The sequence below is a fragment of the Orycteropus afer genome, unplaced genomic scaffold (genome assembly GCF_000298275.1).
Source record: "Orycteropus afer afer isolate SDZICR_OR568_19922 unplaced genomic scaffold, OryAfe1.0 scaffold00611, whole genome shotgun sequence".
Taxonomy (NCBI): domain Eukaryota; kingdom Metazoa; phylum Chordata; class Mammalia; order Tubulidentata; family Orycteropodidae; genus Orycteropus; species Orycteropus afer.
Genome location: NW_006922198.1, coordinates 411,126 through 434,458, shown reverse-complemented (window position 1 = coordinate 434,458; position 23,333 = coordinate 411,126). Strand labels below are relative to the sequence as shown.

Genomic DNA, 23,333 nt, shown 5'->3' with positions numbered 1-23,333 from the left:
CGCCACCAGAGCTCCTAAGATAGTTGGTAGTCCTGACTAAAGAGGATCTGTCCATCTAGTATGCCCATTAACCTACAGAAAACCTGTGAAACTTTGATTTTGTGGCAATAGTATTTTATATTTTGTGACTCATTTTTCCAAACAATTTTATACCTCATTTCATTTAAACCTCCCAGTATCTCTCTGAGATGGTTAGTGAGGTTTTTTTTTTTTTTTTTTTTTAAATAACAATCACATAGTTACAAAAAGTAGGAAGAACTTTTTTCCCTGAACCATTAGAGAATAAATAGCCAACTTGATGTTACCTTGTCTCTAGTACTTCTCCACATCATAGATTCTTGTTGTTTGTTGTTATTTGCCGTTGAGTCGGCCCCGACTCATAGAACAGCCACCAAAATTAAGAAATTAACATTGCTACATTACTACCACATAATTCTTCCACGCCATTCATATTTCCTCAGTTATTACCATATTTTATAGTGAAAGGATCATATTCAGAAGCACATGTTGCATTCGTTGTTATGTCTCCTTTGTCTCTTTCACTCTAGAACAGTTTTCCTAGATTTTCATTACTTTTGACACTCTGGAATGTTACAAGCTACTTATTTTATAAAATGTCGGTCCCTGAGTTTGAGCTTGTTTGATGTTACCTCATGATCATGCTCAGGTCATTCATCTTTGGCAGGAGTATCATTATTTAAACACTGAATTCTTTTCTTTGCATTCTATCAGTGTACAATATTAATTTGTCCCATTACTTTTCATTTGGATCGCTTGATAAAGATGTTTTCTCCCAGTCATTGCCCCTGTAAAATTATTCTTTTCTCCTTTGTAGTTAACTATTTTGTGGAGAGGTACTTTGAAATATATAAATATTCCATTCTTCATCAGATTTTTAATTTATCCACTTGTTGATTCATATCTGGGGTCTTGTAGTTTTTCTGTTTCAGTCAGTGGATTTGTTACTTCTGTCATTTGTTTTAAAGCCCCATTGTTCTTGATTTGGCCAGTGGGAGCCCCTTCAAGTTAGTCCTGGGTTCTTCTGACATACTCATTCTTTGAACATTTCATTGCTTTCTGGCACAAGCCCTAGACCTAGAATCAACCATTTCGCCACAGGACCTTTATTCTTTTTAGTAAAAAATGATTGATTGATCGATCGATTGATTATTTATTTATTTATTTACTTATTTATTTATTCTGGAAAGAGTTTATTATATTACTTGGGGGGCTGGGATTTATATCGGACAAGGCTGTGTTCAGCCCTTCTTGGCAGCTGCCTTCCTCATGGTGGCCAGCATATTACTCAGCTCCTTAGCTCCTCTTACTTCCTCTTGGTGCAGATGTGTGGCTCCACCCTTTTCTTGATGAACATGAGGGCCCGCTTGTCCTTGGAGACCTTGAATAGCTCGATAGCATGCTGCTTGCAAGCCACAAAGCTGCACACCTCCCAGATCATGTTCCTCGTGAACTTGGTGTGCTTTGAGAGGCATCCATGGCAGCAGCATTACTTAAACTTGCTCATGTGCTGGGTCACCTGTGGCCTTTGTTGAGGCACATGGCCATGGGGTAGACAGCCATGGCTGCTGTTCTTCAATGCCTGCTGTGGCAGAGGGCAGAAAGTGGTTTTTTGAATTCAGGATTGGAGTACGAAGTGTGCTTATTGCTGAAGAGGTTGCTACCTCCAGGACCTTTCTGGGCAGAGCTAGGAAATATGCTTATGTGTATATACATACATGTATTTACATTTGTTTTTATTTCTGTACCTTTATATATTGAGGACCGTGGGTTTACACCAGTACATTTAATTCCACCCTGATGACAAAGATCTCATTTTATCTTTCTCCCTTTCCTGTTTATAACTCCTTCTCTACCAGTGAGAAACCTACTTTCATTATTCTTCATGTATTTAATTACTTGATTAGTCAGTCCCCTTATATGTGGCCAGTTTCCCATTTCTGCTACTAACCCTTTCCCAGGCACTGATGCCCTTCTCTGTCTGCTGGGCTCTCCAAGTTTTGTCGATGAGAAAATAGAAAGATCACATGACAAGCCAGTAAAGGAAATTAAGTCTAGGCTCTTTGATATGTGGTCTTAATGATAATATGAATGATAATCAGAACATAACTTTGGAATTGGTCATACCTAGGTTTGAGTCCTAGTTATGCCACATAAATCCTGTGTAACTTTGAGGGCTACAGGGCAATAAACTTTTTAACTTTCTATTTTACATTGATAAAAACTTCATGATAGTGCCTATCTTTTAAGGCTACTTTGAAGATTACTGATGTAATATGTAGCCTTTCTCTCAGTGTTTGGCACATAGTGCACACTCTGATTTATTGTTAATACTGCTGCCACCATCTCTACTATGACTCTAGAGTTTATTTATATTGCATCTAACCATTATTCATTCAAAAAGTATTAATTGAGGGGCTTCTGTATGCCAGGGTATGTATCAGGCATTGGGTTTACTTAAGAATAGTGAGGTACTGTTTGCCCTTCAGGAGGTCACAGTCTGATGCATAAAAGGTACACTTCTATGTTTTGTAAGTTGCTGCATGGCAAAGAGAGCAGTTTTAATTTAAGGCAAACAAGCAGTTTTTCCATTTCACGGACTTACTGAAATCTTTTTCATAGTAATTTATCCTGCTGCCCAACTCCAAATAAAGCATCAAACTTTTTCTGCAGACTGAAGAACGCAAAGATAGCGATGATGAGAAATCAGACAGGAACAGACCATGGTGGAGAAAACGTTTTGTTTCAGCCATGCCTAAAGGTAATTTTATAAAAGTATCAGAATGCTGTATTAGTAACAAAAAGCAAAGCCCCAAAATCTCTTTCAGAGACCCAATACCTCATTTCTTCTGTGAGGCTTGCTGGACCTAAATTGCCAGTTGCTTTTAGAGTGTATAAAATGGTTCTACTCAGAATGGATGCTAAGGGAAAGCTTTAGAAACAGCAGTTATAAGTGGTAGTGGTTTTCATAATGGAAATCTTGCAGGTCATGGTTGTTTAAATGTCATATAACAGATGTGTACTGCCATTAATTACTGCAGGAGAAAGGGATGTTATTGGTAATTAAACATTGAATAGTCATCCTTTACATTCCTAGAATTAATTTAAGCTTTTTATGTTTATGTTCAGTGAGAATGTTTATACTCTAAATATTAGTGAGTGTGTATTTAGGAAGATAGGAAGTTGTATACAATTTTTTTTTTTTTTTTTTGGTCAGTATTCTGGCATCATACCAGTAGATGGTGAGATTTGAGTTGGCAAAAGCACCTCTTCCTGAAGGGCAGGATCACACAGGATTGAAGCTAGGGACTTCTTCCAAAGGCCTCTTCTCAGCACTGTGGCACTGCGGAGCTGAGGAAGGCTGCTCTCACGCCATACTCAAGCCCACTTGATGAGGAGGAGAGAATGATGCTCGGAGTTTTGAGTGTGTTGTTTTGGGGCAGAGGTTAAGAGGCAATGATTTTGATTTATTTCCAGTGAATTCCCAGTAAATCATTCTTGACCCCAAAGCAGATTCTGAAAGCTAATTTAAGAGCCTTCAATGCTGTCTTAAACAGATGATCTATTGACATTCCTGATTTTTTAGCTTTTGAACTTTTCAGCCTCCTTTCACTTAGAAATGTTGGCACACCAGTAACTCCAAAATGACTGCTGTCTTCCAAGTAGTGCAGTATGTTATATGTCACACTACTGACTTTATTTAATTTCCAGCTCCTATACCATTTAGAAAGAAAGAAAAACAAGAAAAAGACAAAGATGATCTGGGGCCTGACAGATTCTCAACACTCACAGGTTTGTAGACCATGGACTTCCTGGCTCCTTCATTCCCAGAGCACATATTTCATAACACTTTTTCTTGGGTGCCATAAGCGTTGCCTTTTTAGAAGAGTGTGTGTATGTGTGTGCGTGTGTGTGTGTGTGTGTATACGTTGGGAAGTATGTTCTTCATAGCTCTCTGGTTTCTGTTTGGCGGCCACAGTGAATCTCAGTGTGCTCTTCCTGCAGACCGCCACCACCATCATCATCCTCATTATCATAACTTCTGTGTACTATGAGGCCCCTGATCCTGAGCCTCTAGGCTCACCGTACAACCTGACATCTAGTGGGATGATGACACACAGTGCCTTTTAGGAAAGTCTATGGTGACGGTTTGGTGTTATGCATGCCATATCTTTGGATCACTGATTGAGTAGTTTTCTCTAATGTTGATCATAGAACTCTAAATTTATTTCCATGTAGAGTTTGTTCTTGGTTATTCAGGATTATATTAAAATCCTGTTTTCCCTAATCATTTTCATTTTTGGTAAAAAAGTATTTATTCAAACAGCATCATAAATGCCAACCATTATAATAAAAGTTTTATAAACTTTATCCATTTTTTTCAGCTTGAACCATTTTAACATTGCTGTCTAACCAAAGGAAAGTATAACTAGAAGTTGGGTTCTTACCTTATTTAGCATTTGTATTTCTGCAGCTTCTTTTTGGCACAGTATGGACAAGTGTCCTAAAAGGAAAGAGTTTGAGAGGGTAGTGTTAATGACCCAATTATGAGTTTAATAGTGTTGTACTATTTCCCCTGGCTGTACTGCATCTAAAGTGAAGTTCATTTCTCACCTTTTTTTTTTTCCTACCTTGATTCTAAACATGTTATCCTACTAAGTTAAAATGAAGAAATAATCTAAAAACGGGACAGGTTTCAAAAGAACATTCTCCTCAAAAAGTTCAGCATAGTACAGGTAGAATCCCATTTTAATGCATTTTATACTAATGTCTAGTCCTATATATTTAGGTATGTTTCTGTGTCCTAACATGCATACCTTCTTCATCTGATAAGGTGACCTCTCTGGAATAAAGGGTTTTGAACAGCAGGGAGATGTGCTTGTAGGCCACAGTTTTCTGCTGAGATCAGTCAAGCTCTTCATTCAATCAGCAGGTACTTCAGGAATATCTGACTCATGCCAGGCACTGTGCTAAGTATTGGAGGTTTTGAGTCCAATAATACATGACCCCTGTTCTTCAGGAACTTACAGTCTGATTGGGAGGAGTGGAATGGTACTGTTCGTCTGGCAGATATTCATGTGTCCTTACCATGTTACTAAAGAGCCCTGGTGATGCAGCGGTTAAAACCTTCAGCTGCTAACCAAGAGGTTGGTGATTTGAACCTACTAGCTGTTCCATAGGAGAAAGATGTGACAGTCTGCTTCCATAAAGATTTATAGCCTTGGAAACCCTGCAGGTGGTTCTATTCTGTCCTATAGGATTGCTCTGAGTCAGACTTGACAATAGTCGGTTTGTTTTTTTTTGGACCATGCTACTAGTGTTAGAATAACACCAAAGTTTACAAAGTGAAATATTCTTAAATTTTCATATCATTAAAATACTGAATTAATAATTTTAGAGAAGTTATAATTTTTTTACTTGTATATTGTATGATAAATTCTTCTTAACTCTTGATGCTAAAACTAGAAGCTAACTTAAAAACAGTAAATTTTCATTTTCTTGATGTATGATTTAAGCAGTTTACATTCCCTATTAGGGAGAAATTCCTCTCTATACCTAATAACGACTCGTTTAAAAATTATAAATCAATTAAAAAAGTTATGAAAGGAAATTTCTTACCAGTCTGTCGGTAATCCCATCACCCTAATTACTTTTTTCATATTCTCTTCCAATATTTTTCCATATCTGTACATGTTTTTTGTGATTGAATCAAAGTATATGTGTAACTTTTTAGTTTTCTTTTATTACCTTATTCATACCCCCCATTTCTGCTAGACATAGGTGGATTTTTTAAATCATTTTTATTAGCTATAAAATAATCTATTATGATTCTACAGACTCAACATTCTCTTATTTGAATATTTAAATTGCTTCCATTTTTTTACTATGAAAATGCTGCACACAGCTTCGTGTAAGTTAATGTTTTTTGTTTGTTGGTTTTACTTATTTCCCTGGGATAACATTTACAAGAGTGGCGTTGTACAAATACAGGGCATAAGCAGTGCTGTGGCTTTCACTATGTTTGGCCAAAGTGTATTGTCCCTTTTTTAGAGACTTCACCACAGCACTTGAAACCAATAGCCAAAGAGTACTTCCCTCCAAAACCAAAATATCTCTGTAATGATACAGATTTTTATCAGATTATGTTTTGAAAAAGATAAGATTTAACAGGAATACCGTATCATACATTCAGATACCATGATAGCAGAAAGGTTAAATCATTTTGCAAATCCCCTTTCTCTACAGTTTACTACTTCACAAGACATGAATGACAAATACTTGCTTTATGGAGATAGAAGAGCTTGTGGGCATGCTACTTAACCTCTCTATGCCTTTGTTTCAGCTACTAGAAAATGGGGGTGATGATAGTACCTCCTGTAGGGTTGCAATGATTGGGATAGTTATATGAGGTGCTTAGCACAGTTCCTGGCACTTGGTAAGTGGTTAATGTTGGCTGCTGTTAAAACATGCAATACGTAGGCACAATACCTAGTGATTCTGATATCTCTTTATAATTTTTTAAAAATGGGATTCTACCAGAATGTGGTTGTGTATGATTACCTGCTTGGCCTAGATCAGACCCTAGAGTTCGTTTGACTGTGGAACTTAATTTTGTCCCATAGATCTGTAGCAATTCTTTGCTTGGACAGTCCAGCTAAAGAATGACTACCAGTTTAGACTCCAGGAAAACATTTTTGATGTGCTGATGTTGTTGACAGGTTGTCACGATCCTGTCAGTAAACAGTGCAGCATTTGTGGTTGTTAGAAGTTTCTTGTCTGTGTACCCACGACAATTCCAGCACTCCCCAGGAACGTCTAGATTATCTAGGAGTGCCTCTGATACCATTGAAGCCCAGAGAGCACTCTGTTCCAGCAGCTGCTCTGTCCTGGGGAGACTGAGTGAGACAGAATATGAATATCTGTAGTTTTCACGTGCAATTTAGAGAGAAAAATTCATGAAGGGAGAATGGAGTCAGACATTTTTTATTATAATTAAAAAGAACTTAATTCTAAGTTCAAATACTTGATCTATTTTTTTCCTCCTTCAGCATGGAGATGTCTGAATAAGTGGAGTCTGCATATAAAAACGCATTGTTGAAAGTTCTGTTAGCATGAATTGCTAATAACCATGATCTGGGTGTAAGCACTTTAGAAACCCGTCATCCATTCAGTCTGCACTGAACTTTGACACTGTCATGCAGAATTCTGCGATGATGAGAAAGTGGAGCTACTCTTCCAGTCTCCTGCTTTCACAAGGCTCTAAGACCTAGAGATGGGATGAGTAGGCAGCTGCATGGCGCCTTTTAACTTTGAGATATGTGCTCTTTTTAAGTTTTACCTCCTAATCCGCCCTTGGGATTGTGCTACTGGTGTCATACTAACATCAGCATTGGTACAAACCAAAGGGAACTAATCCTCACACTTTGCTTTCTCCTGCAGATGATCCCAACCCTAGACTCAGTGCACAAGCTCAAGTCGCTGAGGATATTCTGGACAAATACAGGAATGCTATTAAACGTACCAGCCCCAGTGACGGAGCCATGGCAAACTATGAAAGTACAGGTGATAATCATAACAAAGACGTGAATAGTAGCATCTCTATCACAGTGATAAAGGAAATCTGAATTAAAAGTAGTCTTTAAAAGAAAGACTAGCTAGGGGAATCTGTATTTCAAACCAAATCATATTGAATTGATGTCCCTCTCTACACTCTCCCACTAAACATTGATATGCCCAAATGTTCAAATGCCTTAGAGTTGTTATCCCATAAATCTGGGGTGACTGGCCCAGAGGGAATTGGGATATGCTTAAATGAGGAGGAAGCTCTTTTTCACTGTCGACAGAACCGTAATTTTATCTGGTTATGTATACTCAGTATACATATGGAAGCTGACTCTTGGGACAGTTTATCCTTTGTTGCTTGGTATTTATTTTTTAAAGGATTCTGTGTTCCTCATAGTGGAATATTGAGTAGCTTGTTAGAAAATAAGTACACACTCCAAGATAAATTTAGTGGAAAACAAAAGGGTATAAAAGGGTAAGTTGTATACTATACATATTTATGGTTAAATATGTATAGGGTGTCCCCAAAAGAATCCATAAGAAACTAGTAACTGAGTTGGCTCTGAGGAGGGCTCCTTGAAGACACTGCAAGGGCCAAGGGAAGATGATAACTTCCCTCCTACACCTTTTTTATTTTGAAAAGATTAAAATAACAAAAAATTGCAAGAACAGAATAAAGATCACTATTCCTACTCCTTAGCCTAATCAATTTTTGCCACATTGTCCTTTTCTCCTGAAGCATATGAAATGAAATTACTGTGTAAAGAATAAGGATGTTTTCCTATGTAACTACAATATCTTCATTACCTTTTTATTCCTTTTGATTTTGTAAGGAGCTCTGGTGGCACAGTGCCTAAGGCATTTGTCTACTAACCAGAAGGTTGGTTTAGTTCCACCAGCTGCTCAATGGAAGGAAGATGAGGCAGTTTACTTCCATAAAGATTTTCTGCTTTGGAAACCCAGTGGGGGTTGCTATGAGTCAGGATCGACTCAGTGGCAGTGAGTTTGGTTAGTTTTGGTGTATTATCTACTTTTTATCATCAACTCTGGAAACCACAGATCAGCCCCTGCTACATTTGTGAGTTAGTCTCCTGCTCATAGTTGGATGTAGCAGGAGGCATGCTTGTCAGGAGACCTGAGTGCTTGGACCAAGCACCACCTCAGCCGCTGGCTAACCAAGGGATTTACAGCAAGCCATTTTCTGATTGGACAGGATTCCACGTCTATAAAATGAGGATGTTAAGTAAAGCAATTTTTGAAATCCCCTTTAATTCTGGGTTCAGTGATTCTGATTACAGAATATTAACTTCATTATATTATTACAAACTTTAATTGTTTTGGATTGGGGTTGGTCTAAAAAGTGAAACTATTCTCTCAACAGATGATCTCTTAATATATTCTATTGCTACTGATAAGTTTAAATGCTTGAATTTTTTTTTTTTTGGTAAAGAACTCTTAATTGTACAACACAGTGCTAGTTTGTTGTTGAGTTGCTTTGACTAGTGCCAGAATATTCCAAAGTTAACCTGGTTTTCCTTTTTGGATGGTGGGGTTGTTCAGAGGTTATGGGTGATGGTGAAAGTGCACATGACTCCCCTCGAGATGAAGCACTGCAGAACATCTCGGCTGATGACCTTCCAGACTCTGCCAGCCAAGCAGCCCAACCCCAGGACTCCGCTTTCTCTTACAGGTATTTCTCTTACAAGATTTAGGACTTTTGGGTTGGAACTTTTCATGACCATTGTAATTACTTCAAGTCAAGTGATTGGTTCATTTAATAAATATATAGAAAGCAGAGTGATAAGAATGAAATGTGCCCCCCCCCTTTTTTTTTGCTTGAGATGTGGGTGTCATATATAAAAGGTTTTAATTCAGGATTAAAAATCTCCCATGTCCACAGGGTCCACTTAAGTAGTTTAAATGAAGCAAGTGGCATTGCTTCTTCCTATTCAAAACTGCCCGCTCATGTGAGGATTGTCAGGGGGCTGAAGTAATGAGGAGTGAGGATCAATTGCCACATTGTTGAATAATCCACTGTCCCCAGTAAGCCTTTTGGCACACCCTCAGTTTGTCATTTCACTCACACTCTGGGCGGATCTCATCTCTAATGGGGCTTAATAAGGAAAATGGCTTTAGGAGCCACCTTTGTTTCATAGGGCACCTCTGCTTCCCCTGCCAGGGAGCATCACCTTTAAGATGCCAGTCCTTTCTTGTGGACTTACAAGTTTTTTCTCTGTCTCTACCCTTCTCTTGCTTTTTTTTAAAACTTTTTTTTATTAGAGAAACTTTCCAACATAAACAAAAATAGAAGAGAACAATGATGGACCCTGCTACCCATATTCAACAGTTATTAATACATGACCAATCAATCCTGTTTCATACTTACCCTCCTGTGTTACGGTAAAGCAACTCCAAACAGCCTATTTCACTTATAAGTAGTATGAAGCTTTATATTTTCTTTTCTATAGTAAATTTGGAGAGTGAGAGATAGCATTTTTTTATTTTCCGACCATGACTTAATTTGCTAAATTCACCAGGTCACTTTGCCAGTATGTATCTTATGAGAACCTTTGCAAAATAGGTGAATGTTACATTTGATCAGCTTGATTTCTAAATTACTCATTTTATAGGGAGAAAACCAATAGGGAAAGATTCTGAGCTAGTTGGATTAGTTGGACAAGGGTACCTTCCTGCAGAGGAAGAGCAAACTCTGCCCTGTTCTGTAAGGTGTTTAGGATCCTTTCTTTGGATGGTGGGTCTGGACGTTTTAAAGAAACTCTGGTCCATGCCCCACAGAACCAGGAAGGGCCACAGGTAATAGCAGATAAAAGAATCGCAGTTGTATTTTCCAGTATGAAGAGCTGCGTTGTGGAGGGCGACACCTTACTGAAGGTGTCTTCTGCCACCAGATAGTACCTAGTCAGTAGTTGAAAGTTAAAAGGAAGCAAATTTTGACGCAGCACAAAAATATTCAAGTGGTAGAGCAATAGAAAAGGCTTCTTGTCAGCTGGTGAACTGGTCATCATTCCTCAAGAGATATGATAGAAGTGATTCAATCCTTAGTGGGAGGTAGATCTGAGGACTTCTGGTGGATTCGATCCCTTCCAACTCTGGCAGTTATGCTTTCTGACTCTTGCCATATGCTTAGCATTGAGCTCTATGTTTTGGTTACCTAGTGCCACTTTGACAGGAGAATACCACAAATAGGATGGCTTTAATAAACAGGAGTTTATTCTCAGAATTTTTAGAGCCTAGAAGTCCGAGTTCCAAGTGCCAGGCTCTTGGGGCTGTGTGAAAGCCCCTCAACCTTAGGCTTTAGCTCTGCCTCTTGCTCCTGGCCCACTGAAGCTAGAGGCATCCCTTCACTCAGGTAGCTACTGGCTGCTGAGATTAACAAGCCCAAGGTTGACATAAAATAGCACAGTCCTGATGTTACCAAACAACATAGCAGATCGGCAGAGCATGGTAGGCTGCTGAACAATGACTTGGCTGTATGCAGGGTTCAAATGTGCCAAAAGGCTTGAGACCATTCCCAAAGCAGCTGCTTATATACAGGAAGCAGACGACATGCCTAAAGCAGCTTCTCAGCTCCTTGTGGTAGATCCCACCATGGAACTGATTGCCATTCTCATCATGGGGAGTAACTATCACCAGCTGCCCAGCCACTCAACCAGACCCAGCCAAGTTGACACACAGACTTAACTACCACACTCCACATACGAAAGAAATTCAAAAGGAATTTGCTTCACAGGTAACTGGAAACTCTCTTCCTTTAAGTGAGGTGTCAATCAGTTAAAAATTGTCATTATTTCTGACTGTTTGAAACATTTGAGTCCTGGGGTAGCATATTAATTTATATAGTAAATGTTTCTAAAATATGACCATCTCTGGCTAAGGAAATGATTATATTATACTAATATTAGCATACTTTATTGATACATTTTGAAAATCTCATTCTTTAGAGATGCAAAAAAGAAACTGAGGCTTGCTCTTTGCTCTGCGGATTCTGTTGCCTTCCCAGTGCTAACCCATTCAAGGAATGGTTTACCAGACCACACTGACCCAGAAGGTAAGTTGCTGCATGATAGTTTATTTGTTCCTGTGTTTATAGGTTGAGCCATATGAAATTGGCAGTATTCTGTGTTTGGTCTATACAGCAGTTCCATATTGTTCACTGGAATGCATTTATATTAGCATCATTTAAGGCCACTTTGATTACTGACAGTTAGTTAACTGGTTCTGTAGTTACTGGTTCTGTGATTGGGAGTGGTAGGCACTGCATGAGCTGGATGCTGAGGTGTTGCATACAGCTGCGTAAGCCCATGGAAACTCTCAACAGTAACAGAGTTCTTATTCTTTGTTTGTTTAGACAATGAAATTGTATGCTTCTTAAAAGTTCAGATAGCTGAAGCAATTAATTTACAAGATAAGAACTTAATGGCTCAACTTCAAGAAACAATGCGTTGTGTGTGCCGCTTTGATAATAGGACGTGTAGGAAGCTGCTGGCATCTATTGCTGAGGACTACAGGTAATTGACCCAGACTCTTCAGCTTCTAGACGTAAATCTCAGCTGTGCTTTCTCTTTAGTCATTATTCAGAAGCGAGTCTAGGCTTACTGCAGAGTGCTTGGCTGTGTTTATCTAGATGTCGATTTCTAGGGAACACGTTCGGTTATTTAGCCTAGAAATGTAGTTGTCAGTGAGCTGCTCTTCCTAATAGAGTGACGTCGTTTCCTTCAGCTTTACACTAAAGCAGCTTTCACTGAGATATGCCTATTTGCAAGATAGCTAATATCTTAGTTATCTAACCAACCAACCAAATACTGCTGTTGAGTTGGATCTGACTCATAGCGACCCCTCCTTGGGTTTCCGCAGTGGTATTACTATGGAAGTAGATTGCCCAGTCTTCCTTCCGAGGAGTGGCTGGTGGGTTTGATCTTCCTGCCTTCTGGTTAGCAGTCAAGTGCTTTAGGCACTACGCCACAAGAGCTCCCTTAGTAGTTATCTAGTGCTGCTGTAAGAGAAATACCACAAGTGGATGTATTCTTCCCCAGTTTAGGAAGCAAGAAGTCTGAATCAGAGCACCAGTTCAAGGGGAAGCTTTTCTCTATGTCTCTTAGCCCTAGGAAGATCCCAGTGTAGGGACCCTGGGTCCAAAGGACATGCTATGCTCCTGGCTCTTCTTTCTTCAGGGTAATAGGTCCCCTTTCTTGGCTCAATCCTTTCTCCTTTTATCTCTTGTAAGGTAAAAGGTATTGCAGGCCACACCCCAGGGAAACTCCCGTACATGGGAATCGGTACTGTGATGGGAATAAGGCTAATGTGCCCCACCCCAATCCTCTTAAACCTGATTGGCTTATTACATCAGATCAAATCATGGGGAATCATTACATAACTGCCACACCCCTGAGAATCAAGGCCTAGCCAAGTTGACACATATTTTGGGGGGCCATAGTTCAATCCATGACACTAGGATATCATTTTCCTTTTTTCAGGGGCCATAGGAAAGATTATTTCCCTGGACCAGAGAATCAAGAATAGGCTTAGGAATGGCTGCCCTTTGTCTGCTGTCAGTCCTTTGTTAATGGTTATGGACAAAAAGTAACTGAGGTGCTTAGGATGTGAAGAGTTCTCAAGGCTTAGGGAACAGATGCTCTAATTTTTGTTATCTTTAGACCATAAACAAATAATTGGTGGGGCATACTTAATAACATACCAAACTCACTGCTGTCAAGACAGATCCGACTCATAGTGACCCCTCCTTGGGTTTCTGAGGTGGTATCTCACTAGGGAAGTAGATTGACCAAGCTTCCTTCCGAAGAGTGGCTGGTGGGTTTGAACTGCCATTCTTCTGGGTAGCAGTCAAATGCCTTAGGCACTATGCCACCAGAGCTCCTATTTAATGACATATTAACCTCTATTTTGCTGTTAGTTTTGTCTTTCAGCAGTCAGTTTCCTGGTTAGTATGATGTCCTACCAATGTGGAGATCATGCTCCAACATAAAATAGACAAGCTGTGCAAAGGACTTAGTAACATTTAGGGAGTTAGGTAGCTAAGCCCGGTAGATAATATTCTTCACAAACTTGCAAGATGATTGTGTTTCTTGAGCTGGCAGCATGATTAGTCTTGCAGTAAAAATTTTCCAAGGAAAGTGTGTACTCTACATAGCTGATGTCCTGCAAAGCATTTTTTCTTTTAGGAAAAGGGCCCCATATATTGCTTATCTAACTCGTTGTCGACAAGGACTGCAGACCACACAGGCTCACCTGGAAAGACTACTGCAGAGGGTTTTGCGGGACAAAGAGGTAGCCAATCGATACTTTACTACCGTCTGTGTGAGGTTACTGCTTGAGAGCAAAGAAAAGAAGATCAGAGAATTCATTCAAGGTAAGTAAAGCTTCTGCGGCCAGAGATTATTGAAAAGGGTGTGGAATTTTTTGTTTTCTTTGTATAAGTAGTACACACCTTAGAACAGTTCCTTAAATACCCAGAGTTATTTTATGCATTCTTAATAATTAAACTTTGATATCAAACAAATACATTGCATTTTCATCCTGGATTGGATATCTATGTTTTAATATTGGGAAAACTTAAATTTTTGGATCTATAAAATTTTTCTTACTTCTAAATAAATTATTTTTTATAACAAAGCCCTTGCTCTTAAACTTTCATGTATTTATTTTCTTTTGGTTTTTAATGATTTGGCTGCATAGTCTACTGAAGTAAACCAAACCTAGATATACTTTTGCCTTTAAGATTATGGTCTCTTGTAACTGGTGACTAAAATTATTTTCATAACTTTTTTAAATTACTCTTAATAATTTCCTTAAAAATTGTATTATTTTACATTGGAGACTTTCAGAAACTCACAGCAGCTGATGATAAAACTGCTCAGGTGGAAGATTTTCTGCAGTTTCTTTACGGTGCAATGGCTCAGGATGTCATATGGCAAAATGCCAGTGAGGAGCAACTTCAGGACGCTCAGCTGGCCATTGAACGAAGTGTGATGAATCGGATTTTCAAGCTCGCTTTCTACCCTAATCAGGACGGGGACATACTTCGAGACCAGTGAGTGCCTCTGTGTTTAGTGCCCCTTTTGGCCTCATGCATCATAGTGATCATGAGGCAGCTCCATATTTTAGGCAAGCTATGCCTGAGACTTAGTGTCTGATACTAAAAGGAAACAATGCAACACTTACTGTTTTTCACCCATTAGACTGACAAGATCTGAAAGAATGATAATAACCCAGTATTTTAAGGAATATGGGGAATTAGGCTTAAGCAGTATAAATTAGTATGACCTTTTGGGATGGCTCTGCTTTTTACTCTGCCTGAAGTATTCTTCATGTGATCAACTCTTAAATTATCCCTTCAGAATCTTGACTCAAGCATCACTTCATCCGGGAAACTTTTTCTTCCCTTTCTGATTAGGATCAGTCTCTTGTTTGGGCTCTTGGGCCTGTGTACCTGTCATAGTGCTTGCCACAGTTGCAGTTGTTCATTTGTTTGAGTCACGGTTTCTCAGTCTGGTGCTGTGTACATTTCAGGCCAGATAATCCTTTGTTGTGGGCCTGTCCTGTGCATTGTAGGATGTTCAGCAGCAGTTTTGGCCTCTATACTAGATGCAGTAATACCTCTCCCCAGAAATGTCTCCAGACATTGTCAAATGTTCCCTGGGGGCATACTCACCTGTTTTTGAGGGCACTGGTTTGTGTGATCATTTGATGAATATTCCTCTCCCCCACTGAATTGTTCCCTCCATAAGAGCAGAAACATAATATTTTATTCACTACTTTAACACAGTGTCAAGCACAGCTTGACCGCTCTTAACATGCTCATTTTATATATATATATATACCAATGAATAGTTATATACTAATATCAGAAATACCTGGAATTGTATGTGAATTATATCTCAATAAAGCTGTTTTTTAAAAATATCGCATATGTGTATGTATATATATATATATATATATATGAAATGGTAACGGTGGTTATTTTTATGTAGTAAGACTAATGATGATTTAGCATTTTTATTTTTCTTCATCTGTATTTTTTCTGAGCACTGCTTCACAATCTTGTTGAGGTTGTTCCCATGTTCCCTGCAGTAACAGTGGCTCACTCTCTCTCTCAAGGGAACCATTTAACAATCTTAGGAGTGGGTCATTAATGGTTTATATATGTTTTAAATGGAAATTTTAAGATACTGCATTTGCACCTGAGAGAATTCACTTTCTTGTGAATGGATTGGATCATTTCCACCTGCCTCCCTCACTTGTTCTGCTCTCAGAGGTTCCTAGCCCACCCCAGGCTTCTGTATTTACATATACCTGCAGGCCCTGTTTTCTCTCCAGGGCTCCAGGCATAGGATGGGGGGGGAGCACATTCAAACTGTACTTCATGCAAAGAGCAGCACTGAAATAGATTATTCCTAGCTACTCCTCTGTGGCATTCCTGTAGGTTTTATAGAGTGGAGAATCAACAAGGTGTTCTAGGAACTAGGAAAGCTGGGTTTAGCCTCTGCTGCTGACCTCTTTGTGGCCTTAGGCAAATGCCTTACCTTTAAAGCCTGATTATTTTCATTTATGAAATGAAGAGGTAGGTGTTCTGAGTCCATTTTCCATCTGAGATCTGAACTCTGGTTTCTGGCTTTTGATCTCTCTATTTCCTCTTAGCTTATTTACTAAATGGTGTGTCCAAGCAACTCCTGAGCTAAGAACTCCTCTCCTTTCTCCTTCAGAATGTTGTCCCAGTCCAGGAAAATAGGGCTTCCTACCTCTCTGCATCCCCTCGGCTGTCAGCATTTCTACATAGCTCCTAAATAGGAGACTTTCTGACATGAAAGAATACTTAAATTCTCAGCTGTGATTGTCATCTGTATTTAGAAATGTCTAAAATGTTTTGAAAGAATCGATTATTTGTTTTTGTGTACCTGAAATGTATATTTATTTATATATATATATTTTGGGGTGTTTCCAGGGTTCTTCATGAACATATTCAGAGATTGTCTAAAGTAGTGACTGCAAATCACAGAGCTCTTCAGATACCAGAGGTAATACAGGCTTGTGTAGCATGGGTGGTAGTACTAACTAGAAGTTACTTGGTAAACCATGTATGTATTTCTAATTTTTCAACGAACTACAATATGATAAAAATATGGAACACCATTTGCACTGGATATAATTCACTCCAACTATAAAGTTCCCAGAGGTGGCTCTGAGGGCTGACATTCTCTGGCATGATGAGGGACCTGAGCAGTGGCACAGTGACAAGGAGGGAGCGCCAGCACGAGGAGCCCCTTCCTTGAAGCTGCTTCTGTTGCCCAGCCCCGTTCTTCCTGGCACAGCGCTCTGCATTGATGGTTTTATAGTCAGGCTTCTGTTGAAACTTCCTGTGCAAAGATGGAGTCCTGTGGTACTCCATGAGGGTGAAAACTACCTGTTCAGGAAAGGGAATTGAATCCATAATGTAGCCTCAAAATTACCTTTTTGTTAATGATATTAGCATTTTCCTTCTTACATACAAAAGAAGAAAACGAAATTTTTGGTTATTTAAGTTTCCTGATTGTTCCATTAAAATTCCTACCATTGCAACATTGATTAGCATAATATTTTACTTGTCTTTGATCTTCTGAAACTATTATTCCTAGAATTACTGTAGCAAGGGTCCACATTCTTTTTTTTTAATATACATTTAATTGAAATATAATTTATGTATAGTGAAATACACAAAACTTAAAGTGACATGGGTCAATGCTTTGTGTGTGTGTGCGCGCGTGCGTGCAGTGTTCCCCTGCCCCACTCGGTATCCACATTCATTTTTAAAGTAACTTCTTTTAGTAGCTTGTTTGTGCTTTTGGAATCAGCTACTAAGTATGCAGAAGTTCCATTCTTAGCTATTTAAGAAAGACAGTAGTTTGAAATTTTATGAACTGATTTTGTGTTATTGTATTCCCTTTCTCTGTTAATGGGTATCTGGGTTGCTTCAGTTTTAAATGCAAAGCATTTTACAGTTTAAAAATTGATCTTTGATCTTAGGTAGATTGGGAAGAACTGCAACATGATTCTTGTGGAGAAAGGGAAAAGGTCTCCTCCACCTGACGTGGCGGTTGTCATGGTTGCTACCCATGATTGCCGCTGGAGTGAGAGTCTGTGTATCTGTTTTTGGTCTCACTTAGGTGTATCTCCGGGAGGCACCGTGGCCATCTGCACAATCAGAAATCAGGACAATAAGTGCTTACAAAACCCCCCGGGACAAAGTGCAGTGCATCCTGCGAATGTGCTCCACCATTATGAACCTCCTGAGCCTGGCCAATGAGGACTCCGTCCCAGGAGCAGATGACTTTGTCCCTGTTTTGGTATTTGTGTTGATAAAGGTGGGCCCCTCACTACTGTTAGTTAAAAGAGCTTATCTAGCATTCTGAGCAGGGTAGTTCAGGGTTCCACATGGTGTTAGACACCTCGGTTCTTTTCCACATTTCAAGCCCTGTGATATCCAGACATAAAGTGTCTAATGTTAAGATTTGTTCTATCCAGAAGTGAGGGTTTTCAAAAGAAAGATGGGAGGACCAGAGCCTTGAACATTGTCAGCTTTTAAAGCAGTGCCTTGAGTCCTTGGAGAAATAAGTAACTGCCATGAGTTCAGGGATCAATACCTGTTATTCGCTGATACATCCTTAGCACCTGAACAGTGTCTGGCACATAGTTGGTGCTGAGTATAAAATTACTGAATGAATGCCTCATGAAAGCAAGTTCTTTTTACTGAACTTTTGCTATCTTCTTTCACCTTGAATTCTTCATAGTACTTGTCATTTAGTCAAATTTACCAGTCTTTTCTCTGTCTGTTTAGCTTACTTTGTAGTTATAGCATATTATTTTCTAAAGTACTAATATTTATTGTCCATTTTTATTTTAAAATTAAAATTTTATCATTAAAAAGTTTTATTTAGAACATGTTTTAGGGGAACCCTGCAGTTTAGGTACACATAGCCACTAAGTGACAATAGCATCAGTTACTCCAGTCAGCTCAGCCCATCAATTAGTTCTTGGTACTTTATCCAAAGATTAGCACATCTAAGTTAATCAAACATTAGAATCAAAGATGATTTTTCAGAGCAGTTCTTTCTTCCATGTCTAAAGTATACCAGAAACGAAACTCACTTGCCGTTGAGTTGAATCTGACTCATAATGACCCCTCCTTGGGTTTCTGAGGTGGTATCTCTATGGAAGTAGATTGCCCAATCTTCTTTCTAAGAAGTGGCTGGTGGGTTATAGTCGCACCCTTCTGGTTACTAGTCAAATGCCTTAGGCACTAAGCCACCAGTATATTTGTCCTATAATTTTATTTATTTGTAACATTTGCAGTATTTCTGCAACCTGAACTCTTAGAGTCAGAAACCTGTGGGATGAGTTTGTGATCAGCCGTCATAGCTCTTCTCCCTTCCACATGTGATCAATCTAGACAGTCCTTTCATAGAGCCAGTCTGATCTCATTTTAAGGAAGAGGCCTTAGCTCATTTTCTTTTCTTTTCACGTGGAAGAAGGTGAACAAACAGGGCACGTCCTGTGTTACCTTTGGCAACAGAGGGCATATCATCATTTTTAAAAATTTCTTCTTTCTCAGTTGGTTCTGCCGGGACTTTATAACCAGATACAACTTCTTTTGCATACAACGTTTATTTCCTTATGCAAACTGGCGTTCTGGGATGTTGAGTGAAAGCACTGGGAAGAGAGCAGCCTCCTGAAGGACCGGTGAGGTTAAGTGACCGGCAAGAACAGAAAGCTCTGGATCAGCTAGGATAAAACCTGGGTTGCCTGTCCATTACACTGTTGCCACTCAGGGTGCTGGAGTTCACCAATTACTTCCAGAAAAGAATTTGGGAATGATTTTCTAAAGGACCAGTATCTCTCTCACAGATAAACATTTGAGTTAAAGTTCAGTGATTTAAGAAGAGCTGTGTGTTGGAGTAATAGAATCTTTTTTGGTTTTCCCTTCTCTAGGCAAATCCACCCTGTTTGCTGTCCACTGTTCAGTATATCAGTAGCTTTTACGCCAGCTGTCTGTCTGGAGAAGAGTCATATTGGTGGATGCAGTTCACGGCAGCAGTGGAGTTCATTAAAACCATCGATGACCGGAAGTGACCAAGACCAAGGCCCACTGAGGCAGCAGACTGTTAGTTGGGCAAACCGACCTCGGAGAAAATGATCAGCTGCTTTGAAGGCTGAAGATTGCTTTTGTATAGTATTGTACAGCACTCAGACATTTTAAAACAGATCTTTACTAAACATATTAATGAGTTAACAAGCAGGTTTTCTTTGGGCTCTTTTCCTTTCAGAGTTGCATATTTTGTTATTTTCTTGTCCCCCAGTAGAGAATAACACTGCAAAAAGGGACCACATTTTTCAGGTATTTTGAAATACTAAAAAACAAAAAATCTCTTAGAAAATTCCTAGATCTCCATCCATGAATACACATTCTTTCCTTTTTTTAAGAAAAGAACAGTTACACCTCTCTTAAGATGCTGTCTAGTTTGTATGCATCTAATGGAAGGAAAATAGCAGTTGCACTGAGGATTGTAGTCGTGGTGACATTAGTGGCATTATCTATAAATACACTCAACTGAATTGAAAAGCTAAGAAGGAAATGTAAATATAATATATATTTATATTTGATGTAATAAAGACATCTTCAGATTCTAATAAACAAGGAATATTGCTGATAGTAGGTTGTGGCATACACTCCTGTGAAATGGTTTCCTTGACAAAGTTAAGCTGAGCTTAAGAGCAAAAAACAAATTCACAGTAGTATTTATTAAAGTGTAATCCAGTTTATCTAACTTCCTAAGTGTGGAGTTTGGTGTGCAGGGCTCCTTGGCTGAGGAGTATAAAAGTCACTCAGGGTTCTTACTCTGGGAGTTTGTGAGCCTGCACGTGGGTGACAGACTCTCCTCTCCACAGTTACAGGAACAGTAGATACTGTATTGCGGTACTGCACATCTGAAATACTAAATACAGGTAGAAACCCAGAACAGCTCCTTACAAACCTTTAATTGTAATATATTTTTTGATGATTATTCACATTGAATGCACAGCCCAGGAATTCAGTGAATGTCATTTTTTAAAAAAAACTAATTTGTATTGTCTTCTCTAGTGATACAAGTTTTACTAGTGATAAACTATTTTAATCAACCATACTATTCTTATGAAAAAAATCTATTTTGGCAGGTTTTTGTGCCTTTATTTTCCTCTTCTGAAAAAAAAAATGTGTTTCAGTAGTTTGGTTTCTATTCTACATCGGTAATTAATCCAGGAATAGGTTTTGGTGTCTGAGAAATTGGCCAGGGAGGCACACCAGTGCGTCAAGCACAAGTCTGATACATAGGCCATTGCTGACTGGTTTAACTTTGTATGTTTCCTAAACATGTTTACTGATTGGCTTCTTTCATAACAAACTCAGTCCTTTGAGTCCCTTTTGCTGGCAGCAGCATTTCCAGGCATTTGGCAAGAAGCTGTGACAAACGGCCTGTGTCTCACAATACCTACAGAAGCTGGGTTTTCTGTATGCCATCACCTCTTCCCATTCATTTATTTTAAAACATCAAGTTGCTTGGAAGTGTGGGATGTGGTTTCTGCTTTTTAGGGAGAGATCAAAATTAAACTAGTACTACAAAAAGTCCTTTTGAATGTTAGGTCAGGAAATGTGTGTAGAGTCAGGTGCTTCATGGGCTGTAAGTCACATTGGCCTTGGAATTATAAATCAGATCCCATCTTAAATACTTTATAAGACAAACTGTATGCTACAATTTCTAAGACCTAGATGACAAATAGCCTATTTCTGTCAGCATTTGTGATACAATAAGACTTTGGATAGTCAGAATTCATTGTAATGAGATTTAATTCAGGAGTCAATATTTCCTTTCTTTCTCCACAATGGTTGCTAAATCTATTCCATGTTATCAGTGTGGAAATAAATATGGAGATGTGAACTTTGCAGTGCTCTTTTCTGTGGAGGAGACAGTGTTGGCTTTGGGGTACAGAGCTACACAAGAGGCAGGAGATGGGGTGTACTTTGCTCGAGGCAGTGGTGAGGGTACAGCCACAAAGATTCAGCATCAGAACCACATGTGAATGCAGGTGGCCTGGGTGTTGACTCGGGTGACGGCTGAGATGCACAGGCCAGCTGTTTGAGGGGCAGCTATTTTGTTGTTGAAAACCCCATCAGCATTAACTGTTACTTGTTTGATTTCAAGACAGCATTTATTATAGAGCTGACTTTTTAATTTAGCAATTAGTAACTACATGGCGGTGGAGGTGGTGTGTAAGATGGAGTAATTTGATACTGTTCTTTGTGGAAAGAGGAATATTAGTTCTTCATGTATTTCTTACTATATTTCATCTTAGTACTTATTTTACATGAAGGATTTAGAGCAAAAGTACAAAATCACCCACGGGGAACATTCAGTAGCCATCAGTTATGTAGAACATTGAATTCACAAAGATACTATTGTAAAATTAACTCTTCTCTACTGAAAAGAAAAAATCAATTGGTATTTTATATCAGTATCCTGCTCACGGAAGTTAAGTAGTAGAAATACAGATGGAAGATTGTCTTTCCTTGTAAAATTAGTATTTTTTAAATGTGATAATCATTTCATTTGACTTTAGGTCAAACTGCAGCCACGGTTATTGTTTTCTGCTGCTTTTTCTTTTTAAAAACCTGCTTAGGAAAACCTTTCTATACAGATAAATAGCTATAGCAAAAGAATTAAGCTGCGATTGGAAAATATATGCGATGCATGGTTTTTCTCTTCTGTTGTGTTCTGAAAGTCTTTGTTTAAAGTGGACTTTACATATACATGTTACTGTGGTACATAAGTAAGAGAACAAAACCCTGGCTCAGGCGGTAACGAGACTCTCTCCTTGCTGTGAGACTGTAGCTGGCTGCGTGTCCAAGCTGTGGCACCATTTTCCTGTTCCTTGCTGTGAAAATTCCAGTTTAGACTAAATAAAGGTCAACTGGGTATTTTAAATGTGTAGGTTTTTTTAAGTTTCTCTCACTGATGTTATTCTATGTGAAGAGGGAAAAGAGAAACATACTTGCTCAGAATTATTAGTAGATTGCTGAGAAGCAATGGAAATGAAATGGACTTAGTTTCCTCAATGTGTGAGTCCTAGACTTTGTCCTCCTGCATCTCCACTCCTGCTTTGTTCCTTAAAGGAAAAGTCTGCTCTTTTTTCAGTTCTTTGAAGTCTAGGGAGTTTGTTCTGTATGTAATTGCTATAATTTTGGGGACAAAAAAAAAAAAAAAATTAGAAACAATCTTCTTGAAGCTCAAGGAGTTTGACAGTGATGAGATATTTTGAATGCCAGGATGCTTGAGAACTTTGCCAGATGAGTAATTATTTAACTGTAGTGTAGAGTGTAGATTACCCAAAAGGTAGGATGACCAGGAATAGCTTTATTACTTTTGAGAATACTTAGGGAATAAGGATAGAGTTTGCTTCAGAGTTACAGCAAGGTTGCTATGGTGGAGCTGTGGAGTGCATTATGGCCAGTCGTGTCCCATAGGCCTGCAGTCAGCAAAGGATAAATCAAGAGGGAGGAGGTCCTTTCCACTTGGTAATAGCAGACATTGTGGGCACGGACCAAACGCCTTAATTCATCTCTGCTGAGTTAATATTCTGTCCTGTGTACCGTGGTCTTGTGCTTCACCTGCATTAAAAAGCTTTGTTCCGCCTCTCCTCTGAAAACT

The 23,333-nt window shown here is 38.9% G+C and overlaps 1 protein-coding gene across 1 annotated transcript in view; it reads left to right on the top strand.

The window, feature by feature from the left end:
* Positions 1-19,722, top strand: part of GAPVD1 (GTPase activating protein and VPS9 domains 1) — a 60,628-nt gene extending 40,906 nt beyond the window's left edge. Inside the window, exons 17-27 of the mRNA XM_042783049.1 lie at positions 2,692-2,779; positions 3,730-3,810; positions 7,459-7,581; positions 9,142-9,271; positions 11,544-11,650; positions 11,951-12,110; positions 13,782-13,969; positions 14,437-14,650; positions 16,562-16,634; positions 17,760-17,957; positions 19,582-19,722. Coding sequence (XP_042638983.1) covers positions 2,692-2,779; positions 3,730-3,810; positions 7,459-7,581; positions 9,142-9,271; positions 11,544-11,650; positions 11,951-12,110; positions 13,782-13,969; positions 14,437-14,650; positions 16,562-16,634; positions 17,760-17,957; positions 19,582-19,722 — 1,503 coding nt within the window. The remainder of the gene's footprint in view (positions 1-2,691; positions 2,780-3,729; positions 3,811-7,458; positions 7,582-9,141; positions 9,272-11,543; positions 11,651-11,950; positions 12,111-13,781; positions 13,970-14,436; positions 14,651-16,561; positions 16,635-17,759; positions 17,958-19,581) is intronic.
* The last annotated feature ends 3,611 nt before the right edge of the window (positions 19,723-23,333 follow it).